The sequence below is a fragment of the Tachypleus tridentatus genome, chromosome 3 (assembly GCF_004210375.1).
Source record: "Tachypleus tridentatus isolate NWPU-2018 chromosome 3, ASM421037v1, whole genome shotgun sequence".
NCBI lineage: Eukaryota > Metazoa > Arthropoda > Merostomata > Xiphosura > Limulidae > Tachypleus > Tachypleus tridentatus.
This window is the reverse complement of record NC_134827.1, coordinates 15,516,993-15,537,321: the sequence shown is the minus strand read 5'-3', so window position 1 is coordinate 15,537,321 and position 20,329 is coordinate 15,516,993. Positions and strand designations below refer to the sequence as shown.

Sequence of the window (20,329 nt, the reverse complement as noted above, 5' to 3'; positions counted from 1 at the left end):
AAACACCTAAAAAAAAATACCCCTGGCTTACGACGTGCGTGTTAAAAGTGATCCAAAAAGCTACAACTAGATGCCAGTAACCATCTGTAAGGTTAATAAAGTTTTCAAAGCACACCAAAATTCATAATAAGATATCAAAATTAGATAAAACGACTGAAATGGAAGAAGTAAGACGTGAAAAGTTTCGAAAAAAAGAAATAAGTGAATCCTGCAGCGAGCGATTAACCTACGTATTATCACGTGTAAACTTTGAATCATATTTTTGTCTTTTGAGTATACGTTGATCAGAAGCACGCTGAATCACTACGAACACTACATGTTCCAAGTATCCGGGCCCGGCATGGCCAAGCGTGTTAAGGCGTTCGACTCGTAATCCGAGGGTCGCGGGTTCGAATCCCGGTCCCACCAAACATGCTCGCCCTCCCAACCGTGGGAGGCGTTATAATGTAACGGTAAATCCCACTATTCGTTGGTAAAAGAGTAGTCCAAGAGTTGGTGGTGGGTGGTGATCACTAGCTGCCTTCCCTCTAGTCTTACACTGCTAAATTAGGGACGGCTAGCGCAGATAGTCCTCGAGTAGCTTTGCGCGAAATTCAAAACAAAAAAAGAAGTTGAATCAAACCCGATCTCGGTTCTCGGTGAGTGGAGTCGCGAATTTTAACCAGCTTCTCAGGAAAAAGGTCGCAAATTTAAATAGCATCCGGTTTTTGTTGTCATTTTTCAGAAAAGTTCTAACACTAGGGGGCGGTGAGGAAATGATCGTTCTTGTTTGTTTATTTTTTTTCTATAAAACGCAGAGCTTAGTCACTGTTACTTGTATTATCTTTTATCCGATAGGAGTGGGTGTGTAACGATTGCCGGTCTAACTAAGAAAATGACTAACGTATATAAGGTGATTATTGACATCTATAAAAACAGCTTTTCTATTTATCTACCCACTTTCAAATACAATTGTGTTATAAAATACAATAGTGTTATCTTTTTTTTTTAATTCTAAATAATCTTAGAAGGTATGGATTTAGCCCACTCTAAGATTTTTAAACATTTATATAGTGCATTATTTCAAACGTATAATCATGAAATATTCGTTAATACTAATGATTTCAACTTTATTTCTTTAGTATTATCGAAATATTAAAAACGTTTTTGTAGGGACACAGCTTAAATAAGAAAGTAATGATATTCATATTACGTAAATAAGAAAACCTGCAATAAAATTCTCCTCTTTTACTTGATTCTCATTGGACAGTTCCCTCGCTGATACAGCGGTAAGTCTGCGGATTTACAATGCTAAAATCAGGGGTTCGATTTCCCTGCGTGGACTCAGCAGATAGTCTAATGTGGCTTCGCTATAAGGAAACGCATACACTCATTAGATGGGAAATCCGGACAAAGTTTTTACGTGAGATGAAATAAAGAATTAGACCACGAAATATTGAAAAAAAAAAACATTATTAAGTAATCTGCGCAAGGTCACGATGCATGCTTAAAAAGCATTTACCCTGTCTGGAGATTGTACATAAGACTCCAGAGACCTAGCAAGACTTCGTTGCAAATCTGTAGAGTTCCCAGTTATGAATTTGAAATTGTTTAATGTTTTATGTAAACCACATTCACTCTTCAATTGTAATTTACAAGTGAATCGAACTTTTGTGTTTAGAACAATAATTCTTTAATAATATCAATAAAATGATTGATTCATATTTATCTAATTTCTCTTTTGTTAACTTGTGAGTTGATTGTTATGTGTGCACTGTGTTAGTTATCAATCATCTACAAACGACTCTTGTATTTTTCCCTAATCAGTTCTTGAGTTCAAAGCTTAAGAAGTGTATTATATCTGTAATAAAACTGTCATTCTAAAAAAATCCACTGACTTACAAAAGACTATGTAGTGATTTTGAATTTGATAGCCAATAAATTAATCACTATCGGCTAACCAGCTGACAGTTCTTTCACTAGATGTCACTAGCGTAAACAGCTATAAGTTTGTTTGTTTTGAATTTCGCGCAAAGCTATTCAAGGGCTATCTGTGCTAGCCGTCCCTAATTTAGCTAGTCATCATCACCCACTCTTTTACCAACGAATAGTGGGATTGCTCATCGCATTATAACGCCCCCACAACTAAAAGGGCGAGTGTGTTTTGGTGCGACGGGGAGTCGAACCCGCGACCTTCGCGGGTTAACTTTCACGTATAAAGTGAAATTTGTGTTCAAACTTAAATTTATAAACGTACAGATAAATATCTTAATAAATAAAACAGACCGGACGTGGCCTGGATAGAGGTTAACATGTCAGGGTGCTTCACGAATGGTCTAAGACTCGAGATGTAATACCATTGAACGCTTCCCATAGCGATGGTTGTCCTTGGTCAGCAGTTCAATTTAAAGACAATTATGCGAAATCTCAAGGATCTGGCCTGGCATAACCAGGTGGTTACAGCACTGGACTCCTAATTCACAGGGTCGAATCCCCGTCACACCAAACATGTCCTTTCACCTGTAGAGGCGTTATACTGTTACGGTCAGTCCCACTATTCGATGGTAAAAGAGTAACCCAAGAATTAGCAGTGAGTGATGATGACTAGCTGCCTTCCCTCTAGTCTTACACTGCTAAATTAGGGACGGCTAGCGCAGATAGCCCTCGTGCAGCTTTGCGCGAAATTAAAATACCTCAAGGGTCTTTGACCTTATTTTTAACCGACGCGTGCAATTGGAAAACTAAAATGTGACACTCTGTATTGAGTTACAAAACATAACACGTTTTTCAGCCTCTGAAAGCTAGTAATAAAAGTTTTTAAACTATTTCGTAACCTCCGTTCAAATTTCATAACACTTATTTCAACAAACGTTACAGTCGGGTTCCCACAACTTGAAGTGCTTCCATTTGATAACAAAGGTGAGATTCTGATTCACGCTATTTGTAGAATGTCACGTTAGGTACTATCCACTGAGTTAGGCTTAAGTGATTTTGTTAAGGTGTGCCATCGTCCATAGCGATTCTGTTTTAGCATGGTTACACCTATACATGGTGATACTTTATCAGTAGATGAATACAATATGTTCAAGATATACTAACTGTGTTGAAATGTGTGGCATAGACTATATACAGTTAACATTATGATTAATTATATCACGTACAGTGAACGTGTCTGTCTAGTCAGCAGTTTGTGTAAGTGGCGACATCTTAGGGGCGGATCCAAGACTTTGAAAGGAGGAGAGGGTCCAATGTTCAAAAATAGATTCGATATAAAGCATATTACATATTCTCGTTGACATATCAAGGCTCTCCAACTATTTATTTTGTGGGACTAAACTGTGAAATGGTTAGGAGTAGGCGGAACAAAATTTTCTTACCATGCATATTTTTAAGCAACCCAATAAATATCTAAAATAATGTTAGTATATTAAATTGGTTTAAATTTTGCGCAAAGCTACACAACGGCTATCTGCGCTAGCCGTCCCTAAATCATTAGGGGATTTAGGCATTAAATGATTAGGCAGCTAATCATCACTAAAGGGCTTCTCTTTTACCAACGAATAGTGGGATTGACCTAACATTATAACGCCCCTACTGCTGAAAGGGCGAACATTTTGGTGTGACGGAGGTTCGAACCCTTCGGATTACGACTCGAGGCGCCTTAACCACCTAGACATGCCGATTGGCTAGTAAAGTACATAAAATTCACTGTATGAATAACATTTTACCAACAACGGTTTAACATTTGAGAAGTATACTTACAAACAATTTTAAATATTTGTACAACAGTGCATACAAGGTATTTGTCAAAATAAAATAACTTTTTAGTGCTTGTAGTGGTCACGTATGTCCATACAATGACCACACATTGATTGTGCATGTGTTAATCAGATTTTATTTACGATGATACTGCCTCTCCATGTTTAGTTTAGCTATAGTTTTTAGTTGTTCGTTTATTTATTGTTATAGAGCCACTAGAGTGACCCTTGTGAGTCAGACGCGGCCTGTAGGCCGCCAGACGAAAGGCTTTGATTTATACTGCAAAACGTTAGTATGGTTATCGCATAAGAACAGCCACAGTATGTCAGCTTGGTTGTTAAATATTGAACAAAAAAATAGTAGTTGCACTCGATAATACATTTCTCGACCTATTTAAGACCTATAAAGAATGTTTAGATGGCTTATAATTATGAATACAAGAAAACCAGTACAAACTACCGTGCTAAAAAAAATTGTAATTAAAATAAATATAATAGATCTGCATGTCAGGTGTGCAAACAAGAGCCGGTTTAATTGTGTCCTCAGAGTCACACATGATTACATCACTATTCAAATGTAATTCAAGGCTCAGCATGGACAGGTGGTTAGAGCGTTCTACTCGTCATCTGAAGGTCGCGGGTTCAAATCTCTGTCTCACGAAACAAGCTCGCTCTTTCAGCCGAGGATGTGTTATAATGTAACAGTCAATTCCACTTTTCATTGGTAAAAAGAGTATAGCCCGAGAGTTGGATGATGACTCGCTGCCTTCCTTCTAGTCTTAGTGTTAAATTAAAGACAGACAACTGGCACAGACAGCCTTCCTGTAGCTTTGGGCAAAATTCAAAAAACAAGCAATACAATCTAGTTTTAACGATAAGCTGACAATGTTTTGTTTCGGAGAGCCAAAATATAAGCATAACGATGTTGTACGGCTTTGTGTTATAAACCGTACTGTACTGTCTCAAGATATTGCTGTAAAAACCAGGTGTATCTAGTCAGTTGGCATTACAAACAAAAATAAGTAGTACTCATTTGTACAATCAGTTTTGTTGTTGTTGAGCCTTAGTCTTGTTTTCTTTATGTGTACTTCTACTCTCTAACTATAAAGGACCGATGAAATAAAATAAAAATTATCTTGGTTCTTGGGAGCCCTGACTACGCGGAACCCCACCTCCCTGAATACGCCACTGAAACTGTAGACAAAAATATCCCATTAACTCAATGAATATATTGTGATTACCTTAGTCGCTACTTCATGACTGTGTTCACAAAACACTGAACACTTGAATCCATAATGATATACTGGCGACTCTAAGTGAACAGATTTGATAATTTTAGTTGCCACTTCGAAACTGAGCGGTAAACTATCGAATGCTTTCCGTAATTTAGTTCAAGCACAGCCTCGTGATCTTCATGTCTGATTACGCATCAAACAGTCCAAGGTTCGAGTCGTGATGCAGCTGAATAAGCTCTGCACTTTCATTCGTTTATTTGTTTTTTGAAGTTCGCGCAAAGCTACTCGAGGGCTATCTGTGCTAGCCGTCCCAAATTTAGCAGTGTAAGACTAGAGGGAAGGCAGCTAGTCATCACCACCCACCGCCAACTCTTGAGTCGCTCTTTTACAAACAAATAGTAGGATTGACCGTAACACTATAACGCCCCCACGGCTGGAAGGGCAAGCATGTTTGGTGCGACGGGGATTCGAACCCGCGACCCTCAGATTACGAGTCGCACGCCTTAACCCACCTGGCCATATTGGGCCTACTTTCATTCCTGAACACATTACAAAACTGACAGTAAGTCCAATTTGTTCAGCGATTATATATAATGCTGCTGACTAGATCCCCTATATTTGGTTACTAATTTGAGATGGTTTCAGCTGAGTCTTAGTAGTCTCTGACCTAATCATTTAGTCCACCTCCATGCAAAGTACCATTTGAAATAAATATTCCAGTTCCTTCTATAATTTAAAATAAGCAACAGACCAGTATTTAACGAATAAATAATCTTCTTTTTTCTTACAGATATTATTATTTTGATTACACTAATGATTTTCTAGCTTTAGAATAAAACGTGTTAAGCAATGTCTCTCACGACTAGCTAAACGTTAATCAAAGTTAACAAATGTGAAGAACATATCATTTTATTTTTACTAAATGCCTGTCATCACCAGTAAAACTATATTAAAACAATTTACTCTTTGTGGCTGAAACAACTAACTCACAGATTTCTCTTAGTACGCTAATATAACGTTTGCAAAACCACCGTTTATATATTCAGTGTGGAGTACAGACAGGTAACCGTTTGCAATTATATATTTTTCACCTGCATCCTATATGGAGTATCTGATATTAAAGTCTCCTACTGATAGTTATAAATTTGATACATTTACATTAAAACTACACACTTGGCAAAACAGCATGATAAACAGAAGAAATGGTGAAATGTGCAGTTAATCAAAAATATAACACACAGCAAGTGTAAATATGATATAAAAGAGAAAAGTAGTAAATCAAAAAACTATACTCAAAATTAAAACATAATATAAAAACCTCATTAATATGGAACGTAGTGTTCTTTTATTTTTCATAAATTTTGCATCCAGGCTTAATAAAATTTATTTTTTATTGTTTAACTCATTAAATATTACACCATGTAACAAAATTTTTACTTTTTCTTGTTCCTGGGCGTAAAATCTTATTTCCCAATTGCTTATGCCTAAAGTAAACAGAAAAGACCTATTTTTCTCTTCAAACTTTGCTTTTGGGATCTAGGTAATGAAATTTTCAAATTTACCCATTTTCTCGAATATTCCAGGTAGATTCAGTGCTGAGTAGCTAATAGAGAATTTTTTCGAACTTTCAAGAATTTTACATGAACTTTTTAGAATGTTGCATTACGAACTTACGAGAATTTTCAAGAACCTTTTAGAAATATCTAGAACTTTCCATAGTAATATATATATACAGGGGCTCACCACTTCAGTTTAGTTCTAGCTGCCTAAGTGAACGCATAGACCAATCTGATTTTATCAGAGGTGGGATCAAGAAGCTGCAAGCATTCTCCAAATGCATTCTGCCACGTATTTGGCCATTTTATCAAGACAAGAGCGAAAAAGTACTCTGTGATAGCATCCGCTAAAATGTGTGAGGCCTACAAGGCATATTTCGGCATGCCTGTTGAGGATCGAGACAAACCCTTGGCACTTCATTTTACCTGCGACCACTGCAAAAAAAAAAAACTCTAGAAGGTAAGAGAGACAATTTTTGCTTGTTTGAATATTAAGATTTTATATTATACAAATTTTAGACCTTTTAAAATATAAATATATTTCTTTTAATTTCCAATAGTATAGAAAAAATATCACATAAAAATATTTTGCATGAACCTCTTACACATTAGTTGTGAATGAAATAAATTTATTCTTCATAATAACATTTTTGCTCTTTTGCAGGATGGTACAGAGGAGAAAAGAGAGCCATGAAGTTTGCTATTCCAAGAATTCGGCGTGAACCTACTGACCACTCAAACAATTGCTACTTCTGAATGGTAGACCCTTCCAAACGTCGAGCTGGCAAGAATGCATCTGCTATCATGTATCCAGATCTTCCATCATCCATCGTCCAAGGCAATAGGGATAAATGCATACTTAAAACTGACGAAACCCAATTCTTACAACTAAATTAAGAACGAGATATGAGCACAATTAAAACAAAAAACACTATTGCGATCTCGAAGAGGGCCAGGATCACGAAGCTTGATGGTAGATTTGAGTTTAGCGACGCTGCAAGCTTATTCCTCATTTGGTACGCCTTATAGACAAGACAACATCATATAGATAAGGACTCCCCGAATCCACCTGCAAGTTTGGTCCTGCTAGCCTCGCAACTCCGTGGCTGTCACAGATCTCGTCTGGAAAAAGTCTGTACAGTAAGGGTTCACTAAAATAAGACTTTCAATCATACCTTCCGTTCAACTGTTGTATACTTCAACCATCTGAAGAAGAAAATAGGAGTTTACACTGTTTTATACAACCAAATTGTTAAAAAACGTCATCCTAGTATAATAGAAAGATAATAGAATTATTTCAGAGAAGACTGGGGTGTTTTGGACATGACAAGCTTGCGACGAAGCCTTTGGCAATGAAAACTACACCTTAAGGCTAATGTTAAGATGTTCAGTCGTTAGACAGAGCATGACCGGACATGGTGATATAGATTTTAACAACGTGTTAAGGCCCCAAGATCGTTTTGATATAATTTATTCAATTTCATTGTGAATTTTATTCGAAAACTTTTCTAAAACCAAATTATTCCAGTTATATCATACAATGATTTTGTAAAGTATCTTCAAGCAAAGCCCCTTAAGTTATGTTAGATAGAATTGTTCTTTTTTTTTAATATCTTCCCAAAGCAAAAACCTTCAAGTTACATTAAACAGCGCATATTTTTGTTTAAGTACCTTTAAGCAATATGTCACAAGTATTATTAGAAAACAAAAGGTTTTGTATCATGAAACATTTTCCTAAAGAAAATTCACACCCGAGAGTTTTTCTCTGCGGTTTATAATTAAATGTTTATATATATAAAACCTTACTAGGGGCTGGCATGGCCTAGCGCGTTAAAGCGTGCGCTTCGTAATCTGAGAGTCGCGGGTTCGCGCCCGAGTCGCGCCAAACATGCTCGCCCCTACCAGCCGTGTGGGCGTTATAATGTGACGGTCAATCCCACTATTCGTTGGTAAAAGAGTAGCCCAAGAGTTGTCGATGGGACTAGCTGCCTTCCCTCTAGTTTTACAGTGCTAAATTAGGGACGGCTAGCACAGATAGCCCTCGAGTAGCTTTGTGCGAAATTCCAAAACAAACAAAAACCTTAATAAATGTGCAAATGTATATAGTTTATCCTCCTCGTTAATATTACCCAGTTCTAATTTACATTTTTGATGGTTTCTGGGGCTATTTAGTAAAAATATTAATGCAAAATCCAGTCCATTTATTGATAATGAAAACATTTTATTTTTCCTTTACAACTTCTGGTACTTGTACGAGTTCCATTTATCTATCATTAAACTAACGAGAGGCCTAACTTCAAAATGAATAACGTATCTGAGTCAATATATATATATTTTTTAATATGCCAATGTCTTTATACTCGGAATATTTTTTGTATCCCTATTACTAATGTAAATTAAAATTCTCAGCACTGTACTAATTGGTTGATCCAGTAATAAATCAACAATCAACTCTAATCTAGCCACGTCTAAAACTTGTTTTATATCGCTCAAATCATTTCCTAAACCTCCAGGAAAATTTCGAACGCTGGTCAAGCAGCTTTATAATTGATATTTTTTACAGGAAATAAAGATGTGTGTACCTGTTTTTGTTTTCTTCTAGCAAAGCCACATCGGGCCATCTGCTGAGCCCACCGAGGGGAATCGAGCCCCTGATTTTAGCGTTGTAAATCTGTAGACATACCGCTGTACTGGCGGGGAGCGGAAATAAAGATACAACTCGTTTTAAAATTTCAATTTACAGAGTAGAGCAGCGGTTCTTACTTCAGAGTCTTATTTGTTTGTTATTAAGCACAAAGCTATATTCTGCTCACCATATGTGTCAAAATTCGAATGTGAGCGTTATAAGCTGTGAGACTTTCCATTGAACTACGGAAGAGGAGGCCTCCAAAAGGAAACGTCTCGTTATTATGGAAGGGAAGCAATAGCATTGTGTATAATATCCCATTGTGGTCTGTAAACAAAAAAAGGTTAAAAATGACTAGAAGGAGAGAAGGCAGCCATTCAAGAGCACCAATCAGCAATTCTTTGGTTACTCTCATATGACCGATCAGTGGGATTTAACAGTCACTAAAGTAAAAAGCGCGATTTTGCAGCAACGGGAAGCAAACCATGAACCCTTGAATTCAAAATCTAGGGAACTATTTGTAAAAAAAATTAGTTTTACTTACATAATAGAACTGCCTATAACAAGTCATTTCAACAAAATCTCCGTCTCGTTTCTGTTAGAAGCCTTTACAGTGCACTTGTTATATTAAAATACACACTTGTAATTAACTCAGCTGCAGTCTAAAAGAAACTAACCGTCTATTATTAAATAATTGAAATTTCAGGCAGCGAAAAACTCTTTGCTGGTAGTTTTTGTCTAAACTAGTTTTGACTTAATTCTTGAAGTAGATGACCACTTTTATGACAGATACTGTTCACTTCTTGGAAACTTCAAAACTTTCGCTGTGGTCACTTACGAAAATTGGATTTGTTTTCTTTGTTGTTTCTATTTCATCGTGCTCAAATTATAACTGTTCACAAGAATTATGAACTTGTCCAAGTTAAATTATTAGTAAAAACTATTCCTTAACTATATAATCAAAGTGTTTTTTTATTTATTTCGGCTTCTAGTGTTTTAATTCAGAATTGTTTTATTTCGCCAATCAACAACTTCTCGCTTCTTTTGCTCTCTGATCAAACGATTTTCACCCACGCTGTGATTTACCATATTATTTCTTCACTTAATATACAACTTCAATTTATATCGATTTTACAAAAGAAAGTTTTCGGTTCCTCTTGAAACTGCCTTCGTTATACTACTATATATAGAATTATGATAAACTAATAGTTTCAGACTGAAATCTGAGATGAAATGGGAATGTAAATTTTATAGAATATTTAAACTGAAAAAATGGTTTTAAAATACAAGTTTTCGTTATTTTCTAAACTAGTTTTTTTAGCTTATTTTTAGTAAATATATAAAAAAATCATTGTCTTTTGAATTTCGCGCAAAGCTTCACGAGGGTTATGTGTTAGCCGTCTCCAGTTTAGGGAAAGCAGCTAGTCATAATCACCGACTGTCAATTCTCGGACTTCTCTTTTACCAACGAATAGTTGGATTGACCGTTACATTATACCCCCATGGTTACAAGGGCGAGCAAGTTCGATGTGACAGGGATTCTGACCCGCGAACCTCATATCACGAGGTGAGCGCCCTAACCACATGGGCCTGCCTTCACATAAACGTGTTCAACTTCATAATAACCACCGTCTCATTTACTAACTTTAGTCCTATAGTTCCTATGAAAGCTATCCTTCGACCTTCCAATAGAAGAAATAACCCTTATCCATAATTTATAAAATTACCGGTTATTTATAATGTTTTTGTCGGTGGTTTTGATCTATAGAGGTTTTGAAATATTATTCGCGAAGAATGCAATACCGTTTGGTTCTATTACATTTGATCTGTTATATCTTGCTGGTTTAGTAATTTTGAAGGAAAATTTTTTAAATAATTTCTAGTGTTTGTTCAAACGTATGAGGAAAGACTTCGCCCCACTTTTATGTCTCTACTTGTGAAAACAGGAAATATGACTATTTATGAAGAGAGAAAAAAATGGAGTAAATAAAACCTTGTAGAAATCTTAATAAATACTTAGGAGTTTTTCCTTCTTCGCGATTGGCCTTGAATAACTCCCTCTGGTGAGAAATTTCTTATTAAATTTGTCTCAAGATACCATTGGTTGTTAAGAATCCCTTCAAGCATGACATCACGAGACGTGCTGACAGACACGTGCCTGAAGTTTTAGCGACGTACACTCATTTAAAGTTGAACAGTATTCGCGTACAAATATTTTGTTTTAATATGTAGCATATTTAAATACCAAAAGCCCAAAAATATTATACTAAATACCACTGAAAGTTTTAATACAAAAACCACGTTTCAGTTTGACTTTAATATATACTCCGAATAGTGTTTTATTTAAACTTTATATTTTTGATGATGTAACGTCCGGATGTCATTATCTTTTCATGCACACAAAACAGGTTATTCCTAAATTATCACTAATGGGAAGAAATGAGGAAACTGCTTCCTATCAAAAACAAAATCATATATATGCGCTTTATTATAAGCCTACCAGTGGTTCATGTCTGTCATCAAAATATTAGATTAGAAGGATAAAAACACCTGTTAAATAACGCTCTTAGAAAGTAGTTTCTGTTGTTAATTTATTTTACACAGTTAAAAACAGTTTATTAATAAAGACATTTGTTTTAATATACCATAATATAATACTTATTTTCCTTTAGAAAAAGCTTAGACATATCTATGACATTAAGTAACTCAACCACTATTTACGACAGTGATTACAGCTTCAGTGCCCTAATTTCAGATGAAAGAGACAGTTCGTTGGAACAGACTTAAAATTTACGCGCAAAACTACGCAAATCTGTTCTTATTTTTGAAATTACAGGTCACTGAGAAGGCAGTCTGTGAACAGCACCCATTATCAACGTTGCTAGCCCTAGTGACACACACAACCGACCCTGGGGAATAATCAGCAACACAGTATAAACTAATAAAAAAATTTATAATTTCTAACAGCTTTTTAACGTTATTAGTATCAACATGCACTATCAAAAGTACCGCTAATAAATCAGTTTTTGTTTTCAATTTTCGCGAGAAACTATGCAATCTGCACTAGTTGTCCCTAATTTACTAGTGCAAAACTAGAAGGAAGGCAAATAATCACCACCCACCGCCAACTTTTGGATTACTCTCTTACCAACGAATAGTGAAATTCACTGTCACATCATATAATGCCCTCATGGTTGAAGGAGAAAAGTATTAACAGTAGAATGTAGTAGTGTAAGATTAGGGAAGGCAGCTAGTCATCAGCACCCACCGCCAACTGTTTTTATTAACACATAATGGGATTGAACATCACATTATAACACCCCCACGGCTGAAAGGACGAACATGTTTAGTGTGATGGGAATACGCACCCAAGACCCTCAGATTACGAGCAGAGCAGCCCTAACAACCAGGCCATGCAGTGTTCTTAATATGTAAAATAAGAAGTGTTTTATTGACTTACCATTACGCACTTTAAGAAACAGTGAGACAAAGGGATAATGTGATTTATTGACTTACTTCTATAGTTCACTGTACAATCATTAATGACTTATACAGAAACATACTTGTGTTTTTTTTCTGAATGGCTACATTACCGAATTACAGGCACATTCAGTTGACATGTAATTTAAAGAAATGTTCCATTACAACTTTCTAAATATTGCAAAGAATTAAAACATCGTGGTATTAAAGTAGATGAAAACTGTTTCCAGACGTTTATTTCTGAAGAATTACAGATAAGATACACTAACTACACAGATTTTACATTATTAAACAAGATATTAGCGTGTACAGTACAATAATGTAATCAGTATTTAACAACTTCATCATTTCAACCCATGGGTTTCCACGAGTTGATTGGCTTTTGCGATGTACTTTTCTTTCGCTGAGTCCTGGGGCATTCCTGTGAATAAACATAAAAGTTATCCTCAATCTAATATTGATATAACTGACTTAAATGTTATTTGACACCAACACTCACTCAAGGTAAAAAAATACAAAAAATTATATTAAGGATACAATTCGTTTAAATTATCAATGTTTTACTTCGTAATTAATGCTAAAATAATTAATTAAATCATAACGTTTGTTTGGTTTTAAATATTTAGCTAAAGACAGCTCAACACTTCGCCCCCCGCTAGTACAGCTTGCAAGTCTACGGATTTACAACGCTAAAATCAAGGGTTCGATTCCTCTCGCTGGGCTCATCAAATAGCCCGATGTGGCTTTGCTGTAAGAAAAGCCCCCCCCCACACACACACACAGTGTCTTCAAGCCTGTAAAAAAAATTATGTCAGTTCCTCAAAAGATATACGTATTATTTTATTTTTATATTCATGATGTCCGAAGAACACGTGGGTTCAAGAAGGCTTGATACAAAGTGATAAAAACCCTATAACCCAACTTTCGAAAGATGGATTTTTTTTTTCTTCAGGGACAAACAGTTTGCCCCTGAAGAAGAAAGAGCCACATTTCGAAAGCGCAAGGGCTACGAGTTTGTTTGTTTTTCAATCATTTCATTTTTTCTAAATATCCCTAAAATTATTATCGTAATATTTGTGTGATTACCAACATGTATGAGATATGTGAATATTCATTCTACAATTCCATGTTGTTACTCAAATCTTTATACACGTCGCTAACTCAAAACAGTAGAATATGCCAAAGTTCTTTAAACGTACCCTTTTTGGAATTCCAAGCATCCCACTTTGCTTTACCTTTTGGGTCTAGTAAACCAGGTCGATCTGAAACATGGAAACGAAACTGACATTATATGATTTCTACTTCCAACTGATTTATAAAATAAAATCAGACAAGCCAAAAAATATACCAGTTAACAAACAATCATGATTCGTGACAGCTGATAAACAGTCATGATTCGTGATAACGATCAATGGTCGTATGGTTACTAGATCAGTACAGATTATTGTTCAGAATACAACATATAAACCAAAGAGCTAGTAATGAAAAAACAAAAGACATGTTTGAATAGGTTTATCAGACTTGAGACATTAGCCTTATCATATAGTTGTGGTCTGTTAACGGCTTCCTTTAATTTTACCATACATACACACACCAGATACACTGTTAAAATAATCAGTAGAAGTAAACATATATTATGTTGCTCCTATACGACTGTTTCGTATACTTAAGTGTAAGAAAGGATATTTTAAAGTCTAAAATACGCAATAGGATTTTAAATATTTATCCTATAGCTTAGCTTAAGCCTATCATCAATTATATTCATGTGGGTTATCGTTAGCCACTGTAATTGTTTCTTACTATCGTAATTTTAAAATGGATTATATGGCAAAAGCCATTAACCCGGTGATAAACCATGCATTAGTTGAAAACGTAAATTAGTGTTTCATGTTTCGGTACCATAGTTCATAACTGAAACAAAAGTAGGGAGGGAAAATATAATTGTCTTATCGGTTTAACATGAATGTTTATAAAAGCATTGTATCAATGACCTTAATCAATCCAAGAAATTCGTAATCGGATAATCATGTACACAATCAGGGTGAAAGGTGTAGATGTGAATAATTCATATATACTCTTCACAAAAAGAAACGCAAAAGGCAAAATTTGAGACATATTGTTAACAAGTTTATTCCGGGTAGTTCTGTATGACATGTGTGAAACTTTGCACATTCACTGCTGAACATCCAAAGTCTGCAAAGGCGAAGTCCACGCTCACTAGTTGACGTTTAACGTCACTCAACGTCAATAACGAGTATGCCCCCCGTGAGCATCAATAACTGCTTGGCATCTCCTGCCCATGGAAGCGATGAGATGACGAATCACATCCTGTGGAATGGCTGTCCACTCAGCCTGCAAAGCTGCTGCAAGCTGAGGTAGAGTCTGCGGTTGAGGTTGTCGCCGTCGCAGACGTCGGTCCAACTCGTCCCAAAGATGTTCGATGGGGTTTAAATCTGGTGATCTGGAGGGCCAGGGAAGAACGTTGATGTTGTGGTGTCTCAAGAAGACAGTGGTGAGTCGGGCTGTGTGAGGACGGGCATTGTCATGGTGAACGTCAACGACGTTTTTCAACGTCGACGTTTGCGTACGGTCTGATCGGAAATCCTACGCAGCCCTGGTATGGTTGAGGCAGTAGACGTCGCAGTGGTGGTCCTATTCCGAAGGTGACGTAACCGGATGTTGCGATCTTATGCGGGCGTGGTCACACGAGGTCTCCCAGATGCTGGACGGTCACGAGTTGATCCATGTTGTTGGTGACGATTCCATAGCCTTGTGATGGTGCTTGGGTGGACATTCACAGCTCTGGGAACATCTGATCGAGATTCGCCTGCTTCGAAGCGATCAATGGCTTTGTTTCGTTGTGCTTCAGTCAGTCTTGGCGTAACTGTATTGCGTGTCGGTGGCTTAACACTGAGATATGGAAACCGAGAACCCGTCACTTTTATAGGGATTTTGCACATGTTGCACTTGCAGAACATGCAGATCTCTCAAACAAATTTATTGGACACGAATGCGTTTTGGCGAAAAATCCGATGTTTCCCTCCGTTTTCAAAGTGCACAACTTTTATTGTCATTTTGGTCTGACAATCAGTGCCTTAACACGTGTAACATCACATACTATGAGCTTGTAACGTTATTACATATATTTCTCTTTAAAATAACAAAAATATCCCTTTTGCGTTTCTTGCTTTGAAGAGTATATATTTAATTTTATAACCTCTTGAAAATTTGATATAATTCACGTCACATGAGAATAAAAACTTAAATATTTCCAGTTTGTTACCATGGTATGTAACTCGTGCATCAAAGTTCGACTTTCAGAATATTTTAGAAATTGTGATGCCCGTATAACACTTTACCCATGTTTTAATGTACTTACTACACATGTTGAGTTAACGACTTTCTCTTCACTTGGGCTATGGCTTTACACCAGAGGGGTATTACCTCTCATGTGTATTTTTGTTTCATTTTATTGTTATATTTATTCTATAGAGTAAATGTTTTTTACTAAAATAACCAACTATTAAACATTGTTACTGTTTACAGTTTAGAATTATTTATTGTATGTTTTAGCTGCGAATTATTTATAGGATATACTATTATAGGAATTAAAAAATCCAAATTATAAAGTCTAAAAATGTAAGAGTGGTTTATTAGAAAAACACATTATAAAGGGTAAAAAATATGTTAAAGTTTCTCCTGATATTTCAAATAAAATTTACATTAGAATCAAGAATTGGACGATACGAAATTATCCTATCAGTTAAACACACAGATAAAAATGTTTTATTAAAACGATCTTACCAGTGTTGCAATCACCAATGACAGATTGTTTGTACAGTGCATAAATCTCTAAAAGTTCCTCATCTGTTGGTTTGTTTTTCAAATTCTTCACATCTTCAGCAGCTTTAGTAAAATTCTGTAAATGTCCAGTTCCTTATTAGTTGAAGCAGACAGAAAGAAGCACATATGTGTAACAAGATCTCTAGTGTATATTTTCTCAAACGCGATAAGCTAGAGCTTTGTATTATTCTAACACCAAATAAAAAATACCGAAACCCCTCAAACCAACAAATGATACATTAGTACATTTTTGACACTCCAAGTGTCAGAGTTTGATTAGTTAACCCTTAACATTTTTTAACCTAAACCAATATTATTACTTGTGTATTTTATTTACATTTTCTTTTTAATTTTGTAGCTGCAAAAGAAAATTGTTATCCATTTTAAACCTCACCAGGTATTTGAGGTATGCAAACACGCTTTATTAAATGAAGTGCAGACGCACGTGTATAATTGTCCTGTGGGTCTTAATATCTTAGTCAAATAGAAGACTAACCATCCTAGCAATACAAGTCCTGCCATCGTTTACGCAGGTTTGTTTCAACCAATTACGCTTAATAAGCCCAACATGCAAACAGCTACTTAACCGTAATTTTGAAAGCTGTTTATAAAAAAAATAGAGGTTAGTTGAATGCAAATGACAGCGTAACATTTGACAAGCAGTTAAAGGGCACAAAATACGTCGTTTTCTCACTGAATTTTACGTGTCTCGTCTTGTTCTGGGCTGCTAGTTGGATCGTGACCATTTACTTTGTGCAGTTTTACGGCACTGCCTGTATTTACATTAAATGGTTAATTCTGTAGTGACTAAGGTTGAAACTTGGCTGGAGTTGGCAAAGTTTCAACCTTAATCACTGTGTTTTACCATTTTTTTGGATGTCTGAAGGCATTCACAAGTACATCGATCGAAACATTCGTTCATGTTTGTTTTGTTACGATACTTCTTGTACTGGTCGTTAGAGAACGACATAGATTGAAATCTCAGAACGGCTTATATGGGCATTAACATCTTTATTGACAAGTCGTAAGTGTTAATGTCCAAACCATACGTTCCGAGATACATTTTTATTTCAACTGGGTTTCTCGTCATCAAGGAACAAATTGCAATCGTTCGGTTTTACAGAAAGAGTCGAACATGGTTATTCGTTTCCGTGAGAATGACTAATTCAAAACATGTTTCAAAAAATTAAAAACATCATAAGTTAAAAACTGAATTCCTCGTACTAACAAGCTAATTTCACTTCACAACTAAACTTCGGCCCTGACCCTCAATAGAAGTGCTGTACCCCTACATAGAAATGTTTGAGTCCTTGCTTTCTTAACTTTTCTCCTATGACGTTACCAAATTTGAATAAATTGTGCTTTTTCAAACTTTTCCAACAAACTTCTGAAATACTTTAAACGATTGAAACTGTCACTCCGTATGAAATTCAGAGCTTCAGATCATAAAGAAAACTCTCCTGAATGATGCCGAAAAATCGCTCCCTTGTACAGACAACTAATTCACGAATTTTCGTAAATTTGCTAAGTTTACTTCTGTTTTATTTATTTATATTCAGAGTTCTTTTTAGTACATGTGATAAAAAAATAACGTTGGCTCCAGTTATGAATCCGAAGGAAACACGCAAAGAAGTTTGTTTTTGAATTTCGCAGTGTAAGACTAGAGGGAAGGCAGCTAGTTGTCACCATCCACCGCCAACTCTTGGACTACTCTTTTACTAACAAACAACGGGATTGACCGTCACATTTTAACCGTAGTTAGCATTTCTTTGATTTGAAACGTTCGGTTGTCATGGTACTCGAGACAAGCCAGTCCGCAAACGTGAACTCTTCACTCTGCTATATGCTAATACATCTACTACTTATAATACTTTGTTGCAACGTTTTCATTTAATATAACATTCAGTTTCGTTTATATAGTTCTTACTTTATAAAGCTACTTTTATTTATTTAGCATCATTTACAAATACACTAAACTTTGGTTTTTAACCTTTTCTCTTTTTCGGCAACAAACTTAAAATAGTTCATAATTGTAAGCTTTTCTTAATTAATGTTCAGTAAACCTAAAGTTAAAACTAATGGCGTGTACAAATCAGTCTTATAATTACACTACAGTTCGAACTCATTGGTAATACAGTGATATCAGATATAAGCCGTGAATAAAAAAGGTACTGACAACAATGGTATGTCCTACGAGACAAATGTTGAATACTAATACCAGTAATATTACTACCAGCAGCAGTAATGCACATACTCCTGCACTATAGTATATAATAATAGTCATATTCACAGTCACTAAATCAGTGTTATAAGTCACACAATAATGGCATAGTTTAGGCCAATAAAATTAAAAAGTAACAGATCACAAAATAGCTTTTCACCCAAGAAAAAAAACAAACAGCATATATAATTAAATATATCTTCAAAATTCATTATTTTCTCTGTCAATTAAATTATACTATTAAATATACTTTTAAAATTCAGGATTTTCTCTGTCAATTTTTTCTTCCTTTTTTGACTTTCGAAGCAGAATGCCATTAAAACCTAGTAGAACTATTTATTACATTTGAGTTAATTTAAATTTTTAAAACAGATTTAACCTAGTTCACACGAAACTACTATCATTAAAATTAGTTCTGTAACTTCCTTGACAAAAATAATATTACTTACTTTTAAAGTTACACTAAATATCTCACCTCATCAAGAGACATTTTCTGGTTCTAGACTTCACGTTACCACTACCGCCGAATCACTTACGTTCTCTTTCTAAACACGACTTACATGAAAACGCGCGTTTTTGTCACTATGGGGTTGATTGCAGCGCCGTCTCAACGTTTTATCTCTTTTTAATGCCAAAAAGGAAGTCTTTAAAACTTTTAAAAATTAACTGAATTGAAAAAAAACACGATAGATTTCATCCCGTAATTCTATAATAGACTTAAGTACATTCATAGTATGTAAACAAATCTTAAAAGAAATTATTATGTCTAAAAGTACAGATACTTATATATATCTGTACATGCTTGCAAAACTGTCCGAACTCCAAACCTTTCACAGAGCTTTCATGTATTTGTCAATAGGACTCTATCCAGGCGTTGTCGAGATACTTGACACACGATATTACTATTGATTGTTTATTAAGAAACCTACAATTATCATTACGAACTAAATTGTAAGAAAATCAATTGACCAGTTTATAAACACAGATGGTAGGTAATACATGCGGTTGAAATATGCACTAAGTAATTGGAAAGGTTTATTCGAGTGTATAAGCCTGAAAAAGTCAATGCATTGTACTTTTATATAACGTTCTTATAACATAAAATTAAAGAAACATGTCCGTTCAGAAATTATATCGAAAAAGAACACATTACTTTCCACCTTCTAAAATTATTAATTCTTCTTGACCATTGAAAAGAACAAAAAAATATAGACCATTATCTCTTCTAACAAGGAAGCATTCTAAAGTTATAAACACAACAAAAGATTGGTTAATTCTGGTATTAAGCCCAGCGCGTCTTTAACAATAGATATGGCGAATTTGGTGAGTTTTAAATACAGTGGAACCCCTCTAAGCGGCCACCCCTTGAAAGCGGTCATTCAATCACAGTTTTTTTTTTTTGTTTACATAATTTCTAATTATGTACAGTGGAACCCCTCTTAAGCAGCCACCTTCGGGACTGAGACAAACTGGCCTGATTAGAGGGGTTCCACTGTATTGTTATACTCACATTCACTCAGACAAACTCAAACGGATCGCATAAAGAATCTAGTGTTAAAAATATCATAATCCTGATACTATTGTCTCATGGCAAATATTATTTGTCATTAAAATATGTTTTTTGTCAGTTA

The 20,329-nt window shown here is 35.4% G+C and overlaps 1 protein-coding gene across 1 annotated transcript; it reads right to left on the bottom strand.

Annotated features, from left to right (window-relative positions):
* Nucleotides 1-12,838: 12,838 nt before the first annotated feature.
* LOC143246413 (putative acyl-CoA-binding protein) lies at nt 12,839-19,328 on the bottom strand. The gene is made up of 4 exons (XM_076493083.1): nt 19,174-19,328; nt 16,439-16,553; nt 13,834-13,896; nt 12,839-13,055 (listed from the first exon to the last, which is right to left on the bottom strand). Exons 1-4 carry the CDS (start codon nt 19,186-19,188, stop codon nt 12,979-12,981), a joined length of 270 nt encoding a protein of 89 aa, XP_076349198.1. The 5' UTR covers nt 19,189-19,328; the 3' UTR covers nt 12,839-12,978.
* Between the last annotated feature and the right edge of the window lie 1,001 nt (nt 19,329-20,329).

Excerpts from the sequence above, each read along its gene's own strand:
- LOC143246413 (XM_076493083.1), bottom strand. Across the intron at positions 13,897-16,438 it reads CATTGGTGATTGCAACACTG|ATCGACCTGGTTTACTAGAC; the intron begins GTAAGATCGTTT and ends TCCATGTTTCAG. Across the intron at positions 13,056-13,833 it reads TGCTTGGAATTCCAAAAAGG|GAATGCCCCAGGACTCAGCG; the intron begins GTACGTTTAAAG and ends GTTTATTCACAG.